Source organism: Periophthalmus magnuspinnatus, chromosome 3 (assembly GCF_009829125.3).
Source record: "Periophthalmus magnuspinnatus isolate fPerMag1 chromosome 3, fPerMag1.2.pri, whole genome shotgun sequence".
Taxonomy (NCBI): Eukaryota; Metazoa; Chordata; class Actinopteri; order Gobiiformes; family Gobiidae; genus Periophthalmus; species Periophthalmus magnuspinnatus.
In genome coordinates this window covers 36,230,778-36,244,466 of record NC_047128.1, presented here as the reverse complement: position 1 = coordinate 36,244,466, position 13,689 = coordinate 36,230,778, and the positions used below count along the sequence as shown (strand labels likewise).

General features: G+C 36.8%; 3 protein-coding genes across 3 annotated transcripts; all 3 read left to right on the top strand.

Moving 5' to 3' along the window:
* Nucleotides 1–100: 100 nt before the first annotated feature.
* Nucleotides 101–3,404, top strand: LOC129457227 (uncharacterized). The gene is made up of 9 exons (XM_055230027.1): nucleotides 101–152; nucleotides 979–1,244; nucleotides 1,907–1,994; nucleotides 2,068–2,266; nucleotides 2,352–2,625; nucleotides 2,716–2,893; nucleotides 2,966–3,042; nucleotides 3,127–3,317; nucleotides 3,395–3,404. Exons 2-9 carry the CDS (start codon nucleotides 990–992, stop codon nucleotides 3,402–3,404), a joined length of 1,272 nt encoding a protein of 423 aa, XP_055086002.1. The 5' UTR covers nucleotides 101–152; nucleotides 979–989.
* Nucleotides 3,395–6,668, top strand: mrpl16 (mitochondrial ribosomal protein L16). Its single transcript, XM_033986081.2, has 8 exons — nucleotides 3,395–3,643; nucleotides 3,712–3,883; nucleotides 3,997–4,115; nucleotides 4,204–4,768; nucleotides 5,320–5,391; nucleotides 5,672–5,820; nucleotides 5,907–6,200; nucleotides 6,301–6,668. The coding sequence occupies exons 4-8, from the start codon at nucleotides 4,714–4,716 to the stop codon at nucleotides 6,490–6,492; spliced, it is 762 nt and encodes a 253-aa protein (XP_033841972.1). The 5' UTR covers nucleotides 3,395–3,643; nucleotides 3,712–3,883; nucleotides 3,997–4,115; nucleotides 4,204–4,713; the 3' UTR covers nucleotides 6,493–6,668.
* An 844-nt stretch (nucleotides 6,669–7,512) lies between these two features.
* Nucleotides 7,513–13,237, top strand: cenpq (centromere protein Q). The gene is made up of 8 exons (XM_033991667.2): nucleotides 7,513–7,904; nucleotides 7,970–8,033; nucleotides 8,427–8,532; nucleotides 8,611–8,679; nucleotides 8,762–8,888; nucleotides 11,261–11,380; nucleotides 11,746–11,817; nucleotides 13,040–13,237. The coding sequence occupies exons 1-8, from the start codon at nucleotides 7,791–7,793 to the stop codon at nucleotides 13,235–13,237; spliced, it is 870 nt and encodes a 289-aa protein (XP_033847558.1). The 5' UTR covers nucleotides 7,513–7,790.
* Nucleotides 13,238–13,689: the final 452 nt, after the last annotated feature.

The following is a 13,689-nucleotide window of genomic DNA, read 5'->3' as shown; positions in this document are numbered from 1 at the left end:
GATATAAATGGAAATGTACAAAGTAAGATACATCAGATAAATAATAATAAACACATGTTTTCATTTACAAACAAGAGGCAAAAAGAACGTGTCCAGCCCACGTGTGCGTGTACAGGAAGTGACGTCACGTACCGACCAAGAGCCCAGCTTTAGTAAGTTTTTATTGTATTAACGCTTTCTGTGGCAGTGTTGTTGGATTTGGAGACTTGGGGTAGGTTGACTTTTTACTTTTACATAATAAGCTGTTTGGACACAAAGGCTAGCAACAGTGAGCAGATTAGCCTGAAGGAGTCAGCCATGTCACTGTCAGCTCCATTACGCCACCACCGTCACAGTCACACGGTCTGACATGTTACAGGGATGACTCAGACCAGCGTCACACATCCTGACATGTTACAGGGATGACTCAGACCAGCGTCACACGTCCTGACATGTTACAGGGATGACTCAGAACAGCGTCACACGGCCTGACATGTTACAGGGATGACTCAGACCAGTGTCACACGGCCTGACATGTTACAGGGATGACTCAGACCAGTGTCACACGGCCTGACATGTTACAGGGATGACTCAGACCAGTGTCACACGGCCTGACATGTCTGTTACAGGGATGACCCGCTCTCAGTTTAGTAGACATATATTTTAATGACATTATAATCTGTTAAATTAATTCCTTTTGAGTTCCACATAGACACAAACACAAGAAACTGCATGAAAAGAAAATTCAATGTAAACTGTCATTGTGTCCTTAAGCAAGACACTTGTTTGACCTTGCCTGGTATGAATGTGGTTTGTGAGTGGAGTTGGTGGAGTTGGCGTTGATTGGAAGCCTTATTTATGTCACTCTGCCCCAGGACAGATGTGGCAACAACATTATCTTACCCCCACCAAATATGCCATTATATAAATCTAATTCACTTTTAACATCAATGAGTTATTTTTATTAACCAAAATGTACATGTGTATATGAAATAACAGGTGGTTTTAAAATGCCAATAACTGGAGCAGAAAGGCAAAGGCTCTATCGCGCTCGCAGAGATGCAGACCCTGAGAAAAGAGCCCAGTACCTGGAGAGAGCGAGGGAGAGGTGGAGGAAAGAGCGGGAGCTGGGGAAGAGAAAATCTATAAAAGAAGTGAGTGAGAGTGAGAAGAATTTAAAACGACTACAGTGGAGGCGGGCCCAGGCGAGGAGGAGGGCAGCGAAAAAAGCAGCGTTAGATGCATCTTTTTCCAGTATATGCTCTGTGAGTTCCCTCTTTACCAATAATGTATCTGTTGTTTTTGTATATTTCAGCGCTGCTTGGTTAACTCTCTGTTACTGTAACTTCAGCTCCGTCACTGTTAGGCCTCAGGATTATTATTATATTGACGTATTGTTCAATAAATGAAAGCTGGATCAATATATTTTGGAGCTCAATATTTAAGTACACATTTTCTTTACAATAGTGTTGAGGTTTTTGTTATTTTATTTGTAAGATTTGAGCTGTAGAGAGTTGAAAATGCAACGTTTAGCTAATTATTGCTTCATTCTGCTATTTATTTATTGCAGCTAATTCCTTTTAATGATTCCTTATGTGTCTACTGAGATAATTATAGCATGTGTTTACTGGGATAATCTAATCTAACATTTAGTGGGGCTGTAAAATGATTGTACTTTTAACTGGACAAATGCAAAGAAAGAAAAATCTTGATCACCCTCTTTATCCATGTAAAATAGAAAAAACAAAATAAGTTATTACAATAAAATGCTTCATGTTTGTCAAAAAGGGCCACAGCTAAATAAACTTAAGGTAGAGTGTCCTCATTTATAAAAGAATACTGCGTCTGTCAGAAATCAATTTCCATAGATCCAATCGGTGAAAATAATTTGAATTTTACGTGATTTGTTTCTGAATTATCTGAACAGAGAAAAGCAGAAGAAGAGCCTATTGCAATCACTCCAAAGAAGTACAAATCAACAAAGAAGTCCAAACCAGCACATGCCCATAGTAAAGGTGAGTGTGATCCACAAACGGCTCCTGCTTATATATTAAAACTGGCCCTAATCTTAAACTTTGGTCTTTATAGAAACCCAGACCCCTGACAACATCTGTGCTGAGATCGAGATGACCTGGAATAATCAGGGAACTCCCAGGAAGAGGCCTCGTTGGGAAGTTATTGAAGACTGGGCCCCCATTGACTGTGACATCTCACTTCAGTCCAAAGAAAATACAGAGTCTTCCTCTGTCCCTCATAAAGATTCAGCCCCAGTGGACATTGAATTTTCGTAAGTTAAAAGTTGTTCATACTTTTATGTATTGCACATGCCAAGACTTATAGTGCCATTAATGTTGTTTTTTGTAATCCTGTAGGGTAGAGGAAAGACCAGCTAGTAATAATACTAAATACATTGTTTATGAATCCTGCCTCAGACAGTTGTTCAGCTCGTGCCCCGTCTGCAGTATGCCCTGTGAAGTTAAAAGTCACCGTATGGGAACCTATGTCTCATTTGATCAATACTGTTCACACTGTAACTACAGCAGAGACTGGAAAAGTCAGCCTCTTGTTGGAAGTACACCTCTTGGAAATTTCCAGATGTCAGCTGCCATTTATTTCACTGGTTTGTCATTCTACCAAGTTGAAAAGGTACACAGGAGTACACAGGAAGAACATTATCACAACCTGACAATTTTGGGGTCTGGACAAAAATGCTCTTTTCTTTTCCTCTTTTCTCAGTTTTGTAAAGCTTTGCAGCTTCAGTCATTTAAATATGACACTTTCAGAAAACACGCTAGAAATTATCTCGAGCCTGCGATAGTTCATAAATGGAAGGTTGATCAGCAGCAAATTTTAGCCCAACTTAAAGAAGAAGGAGGAAAGATTAAAGGCAGTGGAGACATGTGGACAGACTCCGGTTGGTATAAAGCACTTTACACATTTGTGTGATTTGTGGTTTGTATTATTTTCTCTTTATCCATGTGATCAGCTGGAGCTGCAGGTTATGGGTGTTACACTCTGACTCATCAAGACAGCAACACAATTATAGACCTTCAGCTTGTACAGGTTTGTAATGGCAAAAACATGAAGAACTACTATATTCTGATAAATATTGTATATTTATTATATTTTAAATTGTGTTTTTACAAGAGCAATGAAATGGGAAAAGGCCACATGAAAACAGATGGTCTGAAACGGTGTTTAGATCATCTAAATGTGAATGATCTGGAAGTGGACTCTGTCGTCACTGAGAGCTGCCCCCAAACCCAGGAGGTTCTTAAAAAACAAAACATCGCACACTTTTATGACACCCGGAGTTTTGAGAAAGGCAAATTGATAATGTTAAAAAACATGTCTAAAAACACTAGAAAATGTAAAGTATAATATAAACATGATTAATTCTCTCTTATTTCTATAGGGCTGTCTAAGAGGCTTAAGAAACTTTCTCGTCACAAAGACTGTGCTGCATTGAAGGATTGGCTCTGTGTTATAAAGAATCATCTGTACTGGAGCGTAACATCTTCAACATCTGGAGCTGAGAAGGTGGCAAAGTGGACATCACTAATAAACCATATGCAAAATATTCACCAGCACCAAAACCCACTGTATCCCAAATGTACGCATCTGGATATAAAGACAAACAACTCACAAAAATGGTTTCAACAAGGTAAGAGTTAAATGACAAAATGTATTTGATTCAGTATTTTTACTGATCTGTTATTATTTAAACTCAAGGGTCCAGTGCACTCAATAAACTGGACAAAATCCTCAACAACAAACACGTTTTGGAAGATATTGCAAAACTCTGTCCCAACCTTCAAACATATTCAATGGAGACTTTTCACAATCTGATTCAGGAATTTACTCCAAAAAATGTCGTCTTTCCACCCACTGGGATGTTGTGCAGGTATTTTCCCAACAAGTATTCATTAAGTTTCACTTAAACAATATCATTATAGGTTGCAAGATATTTGAATAAAGGAAAGCATCCCTTAAAATGCTGTGTTTTTTTTAAATAAGGTTATACTTGGCAGCAATGCATCATAATGAAAATGCTGATCTTAAACACAGAAATAGTGACGTCTCTGTAGCTTTTGGGACGTCATCCAAGGAGGAATTTAAGACTGAGACTACATACAGTAAGGGATTTCAAACATAATTTAACAAGGTTCAGCATATTGTACCATCTCATAGAAAATGTGTTTTCAAACTCAAGATTTCTTGCAGATTATTTGGAAGAACTGATGAATCTCATATTTGAAGTGTTACACGACCCTGCTCCTTTTATTGAGCAAATGAAGCTCAGTTGAGACTGCAGCATAATCTCCAGATGAAGAAGTCCTACCATACCTTCAAAAAGCCCATTGATTGTGTAGTTGAACAGTGTTTTTTAATGTCTTATTTAAGTTTTCTACCATTTTATGAAGTAATGAACAACTAGATTTTACGAAAACTTTTCTGACTTTGTACTTATCTACTAGATAAGGAGTAATCATGATTATTACCAATAAAGCATAAAAAAAACAAATAAAACAAAATTTAAAAAATTACCAAAAAAAAACCCCGTAAACTCATGTTCCGGAAGTAGTATTACGTCCACCGGAAGTTATTTCTTGACCTTGCGGCTGCACAGCTCCAGCATGGCGCACATACGAGTCTAGTTTCCGTTTATTTAGATTTTAATAATTACTCAGAATGACAATACATTTAGTGTAAAACTTAGTGATCACCGCGGCCATGATTTCTCTTTTTAAAGCCGCTGTTGGTGGATTAGTTTGTGCTCCCAAAACAAGTAAGATGTTAGCCGAGGCTAAGCAGTGATTCTCATGTGCACTTTATTTGTTTTTAATATGTGCACTTTATTTGTTTTTAATATTTGCTTAAGCACAAATGGCCTGTGTATTTGTACAGTTAGTTAAAGTTTTACATCAGGGTTAAATTTCTGAGGGACACGGGCCGGAGGTTCAATTCAATTCAATTCATTTATTTTTGTAACGCCCAAAATCACAACAACAGTTGTCTCGAAGGGCGAGGTGCATGGAGTTTGTGAATAAACACTATAATTTTAGGCCTACAAACCTGATTAGTCTATATAACACTGCAATGCTTGTTTTTGAAGGTATTCTGGTAGAATATTTTCAATTTGCTGTTAAAAGTACTGACTATGGCTATGATTCTGTGGGCCTATTCACCAGGGGACTTGAGAGCCACAGACAGTGTTTGTTTGGGCTGCATTTGTCCTCCAGGCCTAATTAGTTTCAACAAATATAATAACTATAATTTAAACTCACAATGGCACTGATGTGTTACTGTAGTTAAATTTGTTAAATTTCTTTTCACTAGGTCTGTTACAGAGTCAACTCAAAATCTTAAGTGCTGGACTAAAGACATATGAGATCCCTCCAGACCACAGAGGTAATTAAGTCATGTATTGAATTTATTGTGCTTGTATTTGTTGTGGGCAGCACCAAAGAGAACACATTTTACTGAAGTAGAACCCTTCAACCTTTAGTGATTTTATAAATAGTATGTTTAAATGTATTTTATATGTAATATATGTTTATGAATAAAATAAAAAAGAATATAATAATAATAGTTACTTCATGATAAAGGATCAAAAGCTCCTCGACCACTGCCTGTTAAAAGTATTGGTTGTTTGGTATACGAATCTTACTGTCATTATTTGTCTTCATAGATGCATTCTTACCAGAGAAACCCAAGCTGAAGTTTTTGAACAAGGTCCCCAACTTTAAAAAAGCCAAAAAGGAAATGAAGAGACTGCGAGACATTCAAGGGCCAGCCAAAGCTGCAAATACATTTATCACGGGACAATATGCAATTGTAGTAAGTAAAGTATTGTCCTGTTGTAAGAACAGTTGTAAGAATTTATACCAATCTATACTCCAAAAGCTTCTTTTGTTATTATGTAGGCTTTGGGAGGAGGTTATCTTCACTGGGGTCACATGGAGATGATGCGTTTGACCATCAATCGAAAAATGGATCCTAAAACAATGTTTGCACGATGGCGGATCAATGCCCCCTACAAACCTATAACACGCAAAGGTCTTGGACAACGGATGGGAGGAGGCAAAGGAGCCATTGACCACTACGTAACTCCTGTCAAATATGGCCGTTTAATTGTAGAAATTGGTGGCAAAGTAGAGCTGGGAGAAGTTGAACATATACTTACAGAAGTGGCAAAGAAGCTCCCATTTCCTGCTAAGGTGTGAACATATTTATCAAAAGTGTCTTGTCTTATACAGCTACCTACTACTTGGCTATACTACTTGCACATTTTTTAACCATTTTATAAACTGTCAACAGGTGCTGAGCCGAGAGGACCTTGAAGCGATGCACAAAGAGCAAGCTGAGAGGGAGAAAAACAACCAAAATCCATGGACTTTTAAAGACATTGCTCGGGGAAACATGATGGGCCTCAGGAAGGTCCTGAGTCCTTTTGAAATACGCAACGATGGGCGATTTACAGGGAAATTTCACCTTCCAGAAAGAGTCTGAAGAAAATGGACTCTCAAAGGCCTTTTCTTCACTTGTATATATTTGTGTTCATAATGAGGTTCCTTTTATTTGCGTCATATAATGTACAATGACATATGTAGTCAATATTTGGAAAGGAAATATCTTGGACTTTTTGGTCTGATGGATGAAAAATTAAAATTGGAATTTAATTGAAACCATTGTTGAATCGTCTTTATATTCTAATTAGTGCTCTCCTCCAACTTTGTCCACTTGACAGATTGGTTTTTTCTTTTACTATCTAACTAGTAAGTACTGGAGTCAACATTCATAGTTAACACTGGTTCCAGTAAATTGTATATATCGGTAGTAAAAGTAAAATCTGTCAACTGGACAAAAAGTTGTAGTAGTGAAGACGTTTGGCTGCTCATCCAAGCCACTTCTTCAGTTGTGTTCAGATTTCTGCTGGACACTGCCATATATCTGTCTGAAGCGAGGAGCTAACTACACTGAAACTGTAAACAGAAATTGTTTATATAATTTGTACACTTCTGAGGACTTCAGGGACCAGCCTCCTGCTGGTCCAGAGTCAGGACTAAACATGGAGGATTCAGTTTTTTCCAGCTAAACCTGGAACATTCTTCCTAAAGATGTGAGACAGGCCTCGACTTTGTCAATGTTTAAATCCAGGCTCCAAACGGTTCTGTTTAGCTGCATATGGCTGAAAGGATTTTATTCTGCACTTATTTAATGTTTATTTTATGATGGTTATTTTTGATTATTTATATTGTTATGATTTTAATGTCTTTCTTATTCTGTAAAGCACTTTAAATTACCTTGTATCAATTGTGCCTTATACATACAATTGACTTGTCTTAGCTTTGTATATATCGATAAAAACAAGCCACATTGAAACAACTGATCAATATAAAATTAGGAATAAATGTAGTGTTCTTCTAAGTTATCTAGAAATATGATTGGATGAAATGTGACATGTCATGACGTTTGTGCCTTACAGACAAAACTAGGGGAAAACTACACAACTTTATCCCAGTCTGACGCATGCGCAGTTTGTCAGAACGTTTCAAACAGCGGCGCGAAACACAAATATCTAACGTTTTAACGATAATTGAGTTAAATAATTAGTTTTTTTGCAGCAAGATAGAACCTGTAGATCCCAACAATACCAAAACACTTACACGGTATAAGTAGAGGTTTGGTCAACGTTGCAGCGAGAGTAGAAGAGACATTTAGCTAACGATACACAGACATTTAGCTAGCAATAGCACTAAAAGCAAGATAAAAGTGTTAATTTGAGGAGTAAATGAGTGTGTGTGATCATGAAGCCACTGAGAGGATCCAATCGAAATGCTTCCAAAGCTCCAAACACCAAGACTAAAGGCAAGAAGACAAGTGATGAGAAAAAGAGAAAGACAGAAGTGAACAAACAGCAGGTGAGATGTGACACTTTCATTTAGGTGTTTATCAAAACCAAAGACTGAACATTTATTTACTTTAGGACCGTGAGAATGAAGATGAAACTGGCAAAACAACTCAACCCAAAATATCACGAAAGAGAAAAGGTAACACACATTATTAGTGTTTAAATGAGACTGAAGTGGTGGCACAGACTGTACATATTTGAATCATTTTATTCAATACTTTTATTTTGATGAAACATGTCACTTATGTCACAGATCAATAAAGGATTAACAGATTAACTAAATTTACTTCTATATATTTATGATGGTACAATAAGCAAAAGGTATAATTATTTTTTACCAATTTATTTCTCAGCTTGTTTTAAACTACAGGAGCAAAAATGGATTACTCTGGGCCAGGATAGTCTTCTCTATTATTGGGAAACACTGCATTTTTTATCACAAGGAGTGTCTAAATGCAGGAATCTGTTTTTTTCCTTTTGTTACATAACTGTTAAACTTTATATTTCATGTCATATGTTCATTTTTGTTCAGCTGAGTCTCATTCACGACCATCAAAAATAAAGGAAGAGGAGAACTGGAGGCAGATGTCTGTGTCCTCTTTAGCAGATTTGGAGAAAATCTTGGATCTGTCAATATTGTAAGTACAGATCTGCACATTTGATAAAGCCTACTACGGTACTTTTTTATTATAATAAAGTGATGCACATGTATTTAGAGCGACCCTTGCTCGGAAACGTGCAGACAAAAAGGAGGTCCAGGAACATCTAAATGCTGTGAAAAAGAGGTCAGTCGAATGGACTTTTTAAAATCAGTTTCCTTGTATGTAAGTTATTATATTGTATTTATTTGTCACATTTTTGCTCTAGATTTCTTGACCACTGTTCAACACTTAAAGTCCCCAGTCATAAACAGAAACCTGAAGTTGCAACTTATCGGGTTCAGGAGGAAACCAAGAAATTAGAAGCTGAAAAGCAAACTCTGGGCTCCCTAGAAGTAAGTAGAGCCACAAGACTTATTTGTGTTTTTTAATTTGTATTATACATTTAGTACGTTTGGACCCTGTGGATTTTTGGAAAGGCTGTTTTTCAGGCTGGATATTTGTCATGATAATAGGGCTGTACATTGAATCATATTTTAATCTAGAGCGATTCCATCATTACAAATTGTCAATGATACGCTTGTCAACAGCCAATCCTTCATCATGAGGAACTAATTTCTTTCTTTTTAATATTTTTTGTTTATGTTCACCATTTTGTTTGTTTTTAATAACCACCCCTGGATGGACAGAGGATTACACCAACTTGTTTTTTAGGGATGGGTTGATATTTAGCTTTTAAAATCCATAGCAAGGCCCACAAGTTTGAAGTAAAGATCGTAAATTAACTATATTACAAAGTACATACAATGGAGATAAAATCCTTTGTTCCATTTTGACTTATTCATGTTTATTTCTGTAGCACATTCAAAACAGACCAAAGTTCTTCACATAAAAGTTAGGGAGAAACAAATAGACAGATAACACGATACACAGGAAAAGAGCAATAAAACAATAAAACACCAATAAAACACCGAGATATCTTGTTTAGCTAGAATTAAATGCCAGGGAGAAGAGGTGGGTTTTCAGTCTAGTCTTATCTGTGTTAAGGCAAGGCAAGTTTATTTGTACAGCACAATTCGTACACAAGGTAATTCTTATTCTGTAAAGCACTTTGAAAGACATTAAAATCACAAGTCAAAACATAAATAATCACAAATAATCATCATACCTAAAGCCTGAGAGGATCTGTCAGGCAGAGGGCGCTGTTCCATAGTCTGGGGGCTGCCACAGAAAAGGCTGTCTCCTCTGGTCTTGAGGCTTTGGGCACAGTAGCAGGAGCTGGTCAGCTGACCTCTGACCTCAGGGCTCTGGGTGCAGTGTAGGGCTGCAGTGACTCCCTCAGATAAAGAGGAACCACAGAGTACAGACATTTAAACATGATCAGTCACTTTTGAATTGCACACAGTATGAAGCCAGGTTACACAGTCTCTTGTTTTTTGTCAGCAGACGAGCTGCAGCGTTCTGGACATTCTTTGAGCGCTGCAGGAAGTCCTGGTCCAGCCCCTGTATACAAAGAAATGCAATAATTCCATTGTTTCTGATTTATTGCATTTCTTTTGAAAAAGAAATCCATGCATTTGTAAAATGCATGGATTTCTTTACTTTTTCAAAATCCACCTGTGGAAGGTAGCACGAAGGCTCAACTGAAAGAAACTGGACTTTATGTACAAACTGGACAAGCACATTAGTGCTGTCATAGAGTCCACAATTACTGCAGGACGACAGTAAGAGGACAGAGGACCAGTCACACTGTCAGGCCCAAGCAGTGGGTTAGTTTGGACAAACACCACCATCTGTTTCATTCTGAGTTTTTAAGTTCAGGAAGTCTGCACATCTCAGACAGTTCTGCAGAACTTTGAGTGAGGTTTGGTGTCATTTTCAAAACAGAGAAATGTGGCATCACCCAGGGGAAGTGTCAAAATCTAAGTGGTCTGTTGCTAATGTAGAACCCTGTGGCACACCGCACTCACGCAGAGCACTGTCTAGGGATGTGCAAAAATATCAAAATACCGATATATCGAATCGTTTAATTTAATGATACAATATTGATATCGTGGGCTGTGGTATCGATATATTTTTTTGTATATTTTACCAAATTATTGTGTCAGAGGACTACAATTGTGTGACTTGTTTAAAGGAAAGAAACTTGTTTATGCGATACTTTTGACCTTTGATTCAGTGTTTTGATGATTAAAACAGGCTTTGCACAGACAGTGGTTTAACAAAAACGTTTAGTATCACAGTTGTGGTTTAGTAGATATGTTTATCCTTTAGAGCTGTTAAACTGCACGTTCCTGTGTACATGTAAGTATGGAGCATGTATAAGCTGTGGATGAATAATGATGACCAGATGTGTTGTTCTATTTAGTCGCATGCACTGCCCAGGCCAACATTGTAAATAAGAAATTGTTCTTAATGTTTTGCCTGGTAAAATAAAGGTTAAATAAATAAAAAATGCACTTAAATGCATTTTGTTATGTCTGTTCTTCTTCAGTAAATGGAAGATAAATGCACCATTAATGTTTATTTTTTGTGAAAATGGGGTTGATCATTAAAAAACCCTGTATTTTTCATTGAATTATATCGAATAGATTTGAAATATAGTGTCATTGAATCCAATCATCAGGCACTGTATCGAGATATGTATCGTATCGGAAAAATGTTAATGATACCCAACCAAAAGAGTGACGTAATGAATATAAATAGATCTGATGTAATCTGTTCTGAGAAGTAGAAACATGAAGTTTCATATGCTGTTGGTTTTCAGGAGAATCTGAGGGCTGTGGTGAGTGCGTTGGAGAAGAATGAACATGAGATGAACTCCCTTGAGCACCAGTGCAGTGTTTTGAGAAACAGGCTGCAAGACCAGGAGGAAGAAGCACAAGAGGTTCTGACCGTTATGTATCAGAATGCACTCCCTTTTAGTTCAGCTGCCATTACATATATGAACATGTGCATGAACAATAATAATGTGAAATAATCAGACTTTACTTCAAAACACATTTAGAGCTTTAAAGTACCGGTAAATGATGGTCAGAGCAGCTGCCATAAATGAACAGGATAAAAGTCTTTTTAAAGTTTTCCCTTTATTGAACAAGATTTTCAGTTGTATTAAGGTACATTTTTTGAAAGAGAAGATGAGAATTCAAAGACATGTTAGCCAAGACAAACTGAAAACAGATGGACGAAAATGAGATGTAGATTTGTAAAACTAATATGACATGATTCTATATTCTTTTTTTTTCCCCCCAGATATTTCAGAAAAAGGATTCTGTTCTTAACCTCCCCCCGCTCCGGCCCTCTAAAGATGAGCCAACTTTAGAGGTGAGGATTAGTTTGTCTCTTTTTTAATAACAATTTTGAATTATGTGTATATATTTCTGGCCAAATTATACAAAAAGGCCATAGCGTGGGGGTCAGGTGAAAATGGAGACCGTGGACAAATGGTCTGCAGGGAGTTGAACCCACAATGCCACAGGTGTAATATATGTGCAGCACCGGAGAACCACTGCCCCACTGGGCACCACCAGAATATTTCAACTCTATATTCACCCAATTGTAGATTTGTGCTTATTGTAAACCCAATGGTAGAAGAACTACTCGGTTTTGTTAAGTAAAAGTAGATACAGCGTCAAAAAACATTCAAGTAAAAGTTTCACATGAAAAAATCTAGTATGAAAGTACCCGTTTAAAAATGCACTTAAAAAGTAAAAAGTAAAAGTATTTCATATTGTGTATTTTGCCTTTTCAACAGTTCTCAGACAATAAAAACAAATACTTTTTCAGCATCTTTTCAGCTGTTCAAAAATGCAATGGAGTAGAATGTACAGATACTGCTCGCAAATGTAGTGAAGTAAAAGTAAAAAAGTACCCACTTTAATATTTACTCAAGTGCAAATTTGAGGTATCTGTACTTTTCTACTTTTATTTTGTTAGATTTCACCTTTGTGTAAACCTAAGAGTTGAATAAGTCGCTTGTTTTTAATATTATTTCAGAAAAATGATCTTACATGCCATTTCCTCTTCAGGGAACAGGAAGATCTATACATCCTCTGTTGAGTAACTGCTTCAATATTGTGAAAAAATGAAATGAGTAAATAGTGACAGAAAGTTCTGTATTTTGGGTCTGAAGCAACAAATCATTACATTTATTCCTCTGTCAGTAATAAGACAAAAGAGTTTATTTGTTTTGGTTTATTGTGTATTATACTTGAGGTATGAATTTAACCAATGCCTCTTTGTATTTAAGATGAGGTTTACTATTAATAAAATCTCATCTTTTTCTTGTTAGAAAAAACAGTCTAGTAATGCACTGTGAAAAAACAAAACAAACAATGAATAGAACAACTGTTATAATGCACAAGCACACACTGGTACTAGGTCTCTGCATTATGTTTGTATTTATTTATTTATTTTTAAAGCAAAGTTTATTGTCATTTGACACAAAAACAGTCAATGGATTTCTAAACGTGCTCCTAAATCAGTGCTAATCAGCCCTAAACTGTTAAAATGTATTAATTGTTCTGTCATTTTCTATATTTCAAAGGCTAAAATGAGAAAATCAATGTCAGACAGTGACGCAGAGACAATGGCCAGAAGACTGGGAGAGATTCTTCAAAACCGTGAAAGCCTCCAGGATGCACAGGAGCTGCTGTCACTGGCTCACAAACAGGTGGATGAACTGCTCCACCCAGACTTCAACGCAGGCATCACCACTCACTGTTTAGAGGTAATCAGCCCCTGAGTTTGGATCATGATTCAGAGATTTTAGCCTTGTGTTTATAATGCTCAAACGGTTTCATCTGTCTCATTTGTGAAATTAAGATTTTGTGAAATATTTGCCGACATAATGTTTAAGTATTTCAGGTAAATTGTTATTGCCTAATAACTTTATTGATGTTTTTTAATGCTTATATTGATGCTAAACAAAACTCAGCATTGACAACGTTGACATTCGTTGGGGTCCATGTTCCCTACAGTCCTTGAGCAATGATATTAATTTGTTCTAATCTGCCCACAACATAGAGACAAAATGTCTCATGAAAGTATGTTATGCCACTGAGTTGCGCCATCGTACTCATGTTGCAACAGTAGCAAAGGTTTTGGACAGGATTCAGTTCATGACGACAGCTTCATTCAGAGCTCATTGAACTAAATATTTGTAATGACAGCTCATTGGGAACTGTTAGCTTAACT

Bases quoted from the DNA above. Each gene is read 5' to 3' on its own strand.
- LOC129457227 (XM_055230027.1), top strand. From the start codon at position 990: ATGCCAATAACTGGAGCAGAAAGGCAAAGGCTCTATCGCGCTCGCAGA. The intron at 2,267-2,351 runs GTAAGTTAAAAG...GTAATCCTGTAG, and splicing joins CCAGTGGACATTGAATTTTC to GGTAGAGGAAAGACCAGCTA. The intron at 2,626-2,715 runs GTACACAGGAGT...CTCTTTTCTCAG, and splicing joins CATTCTACCAAGTTGAAAAG to TTTTGTAAAGCTTTGCAGCT.
- mrpl16 (XM_033986081.2), top strand. From the start codon at position 4,714: ATGATTTCTCTTTTTAAAGCCGCTGTTGGTGGATTAGTTTGTGCTCCC. The intron at 4,769-5,319 runs GTAAGATGTTAG...TCTTTTCACTAG, and splicing joins AGTTTGTGCTCCCAAAACAA to GTCTGTTACAGAGTCAACTC. The intron at 6,201-6,300 runs GTGTGAACATAT...AACTGTCAACAG, and splicing joins AGCTCCCATTTCCTGCTAAG to GTGCTGAGCCGAGAGGACCT.
- cenpq (XM_033991667.2), top strand. From the start codon at position 7,791: ATGAAGCCACTGAGAGGATCCAATCGAAATGCTTCCAAAGCTCCAAAC. The intron at 7,905-7,969 runs GTGAGATGTGAC...TATTTACTTTAG, and splicing joins CAGAAGTGAACAAACAGCAG to GACCGTGAGAATGAAGATGA. The intron at 8,680-8,761 runs GTCAGTCGAATG...TTTTTGCTCTAG, and splicing joins CTAAATGCTGTGAAAAAGAG to ATTTCTTGACCACTGTTCAA.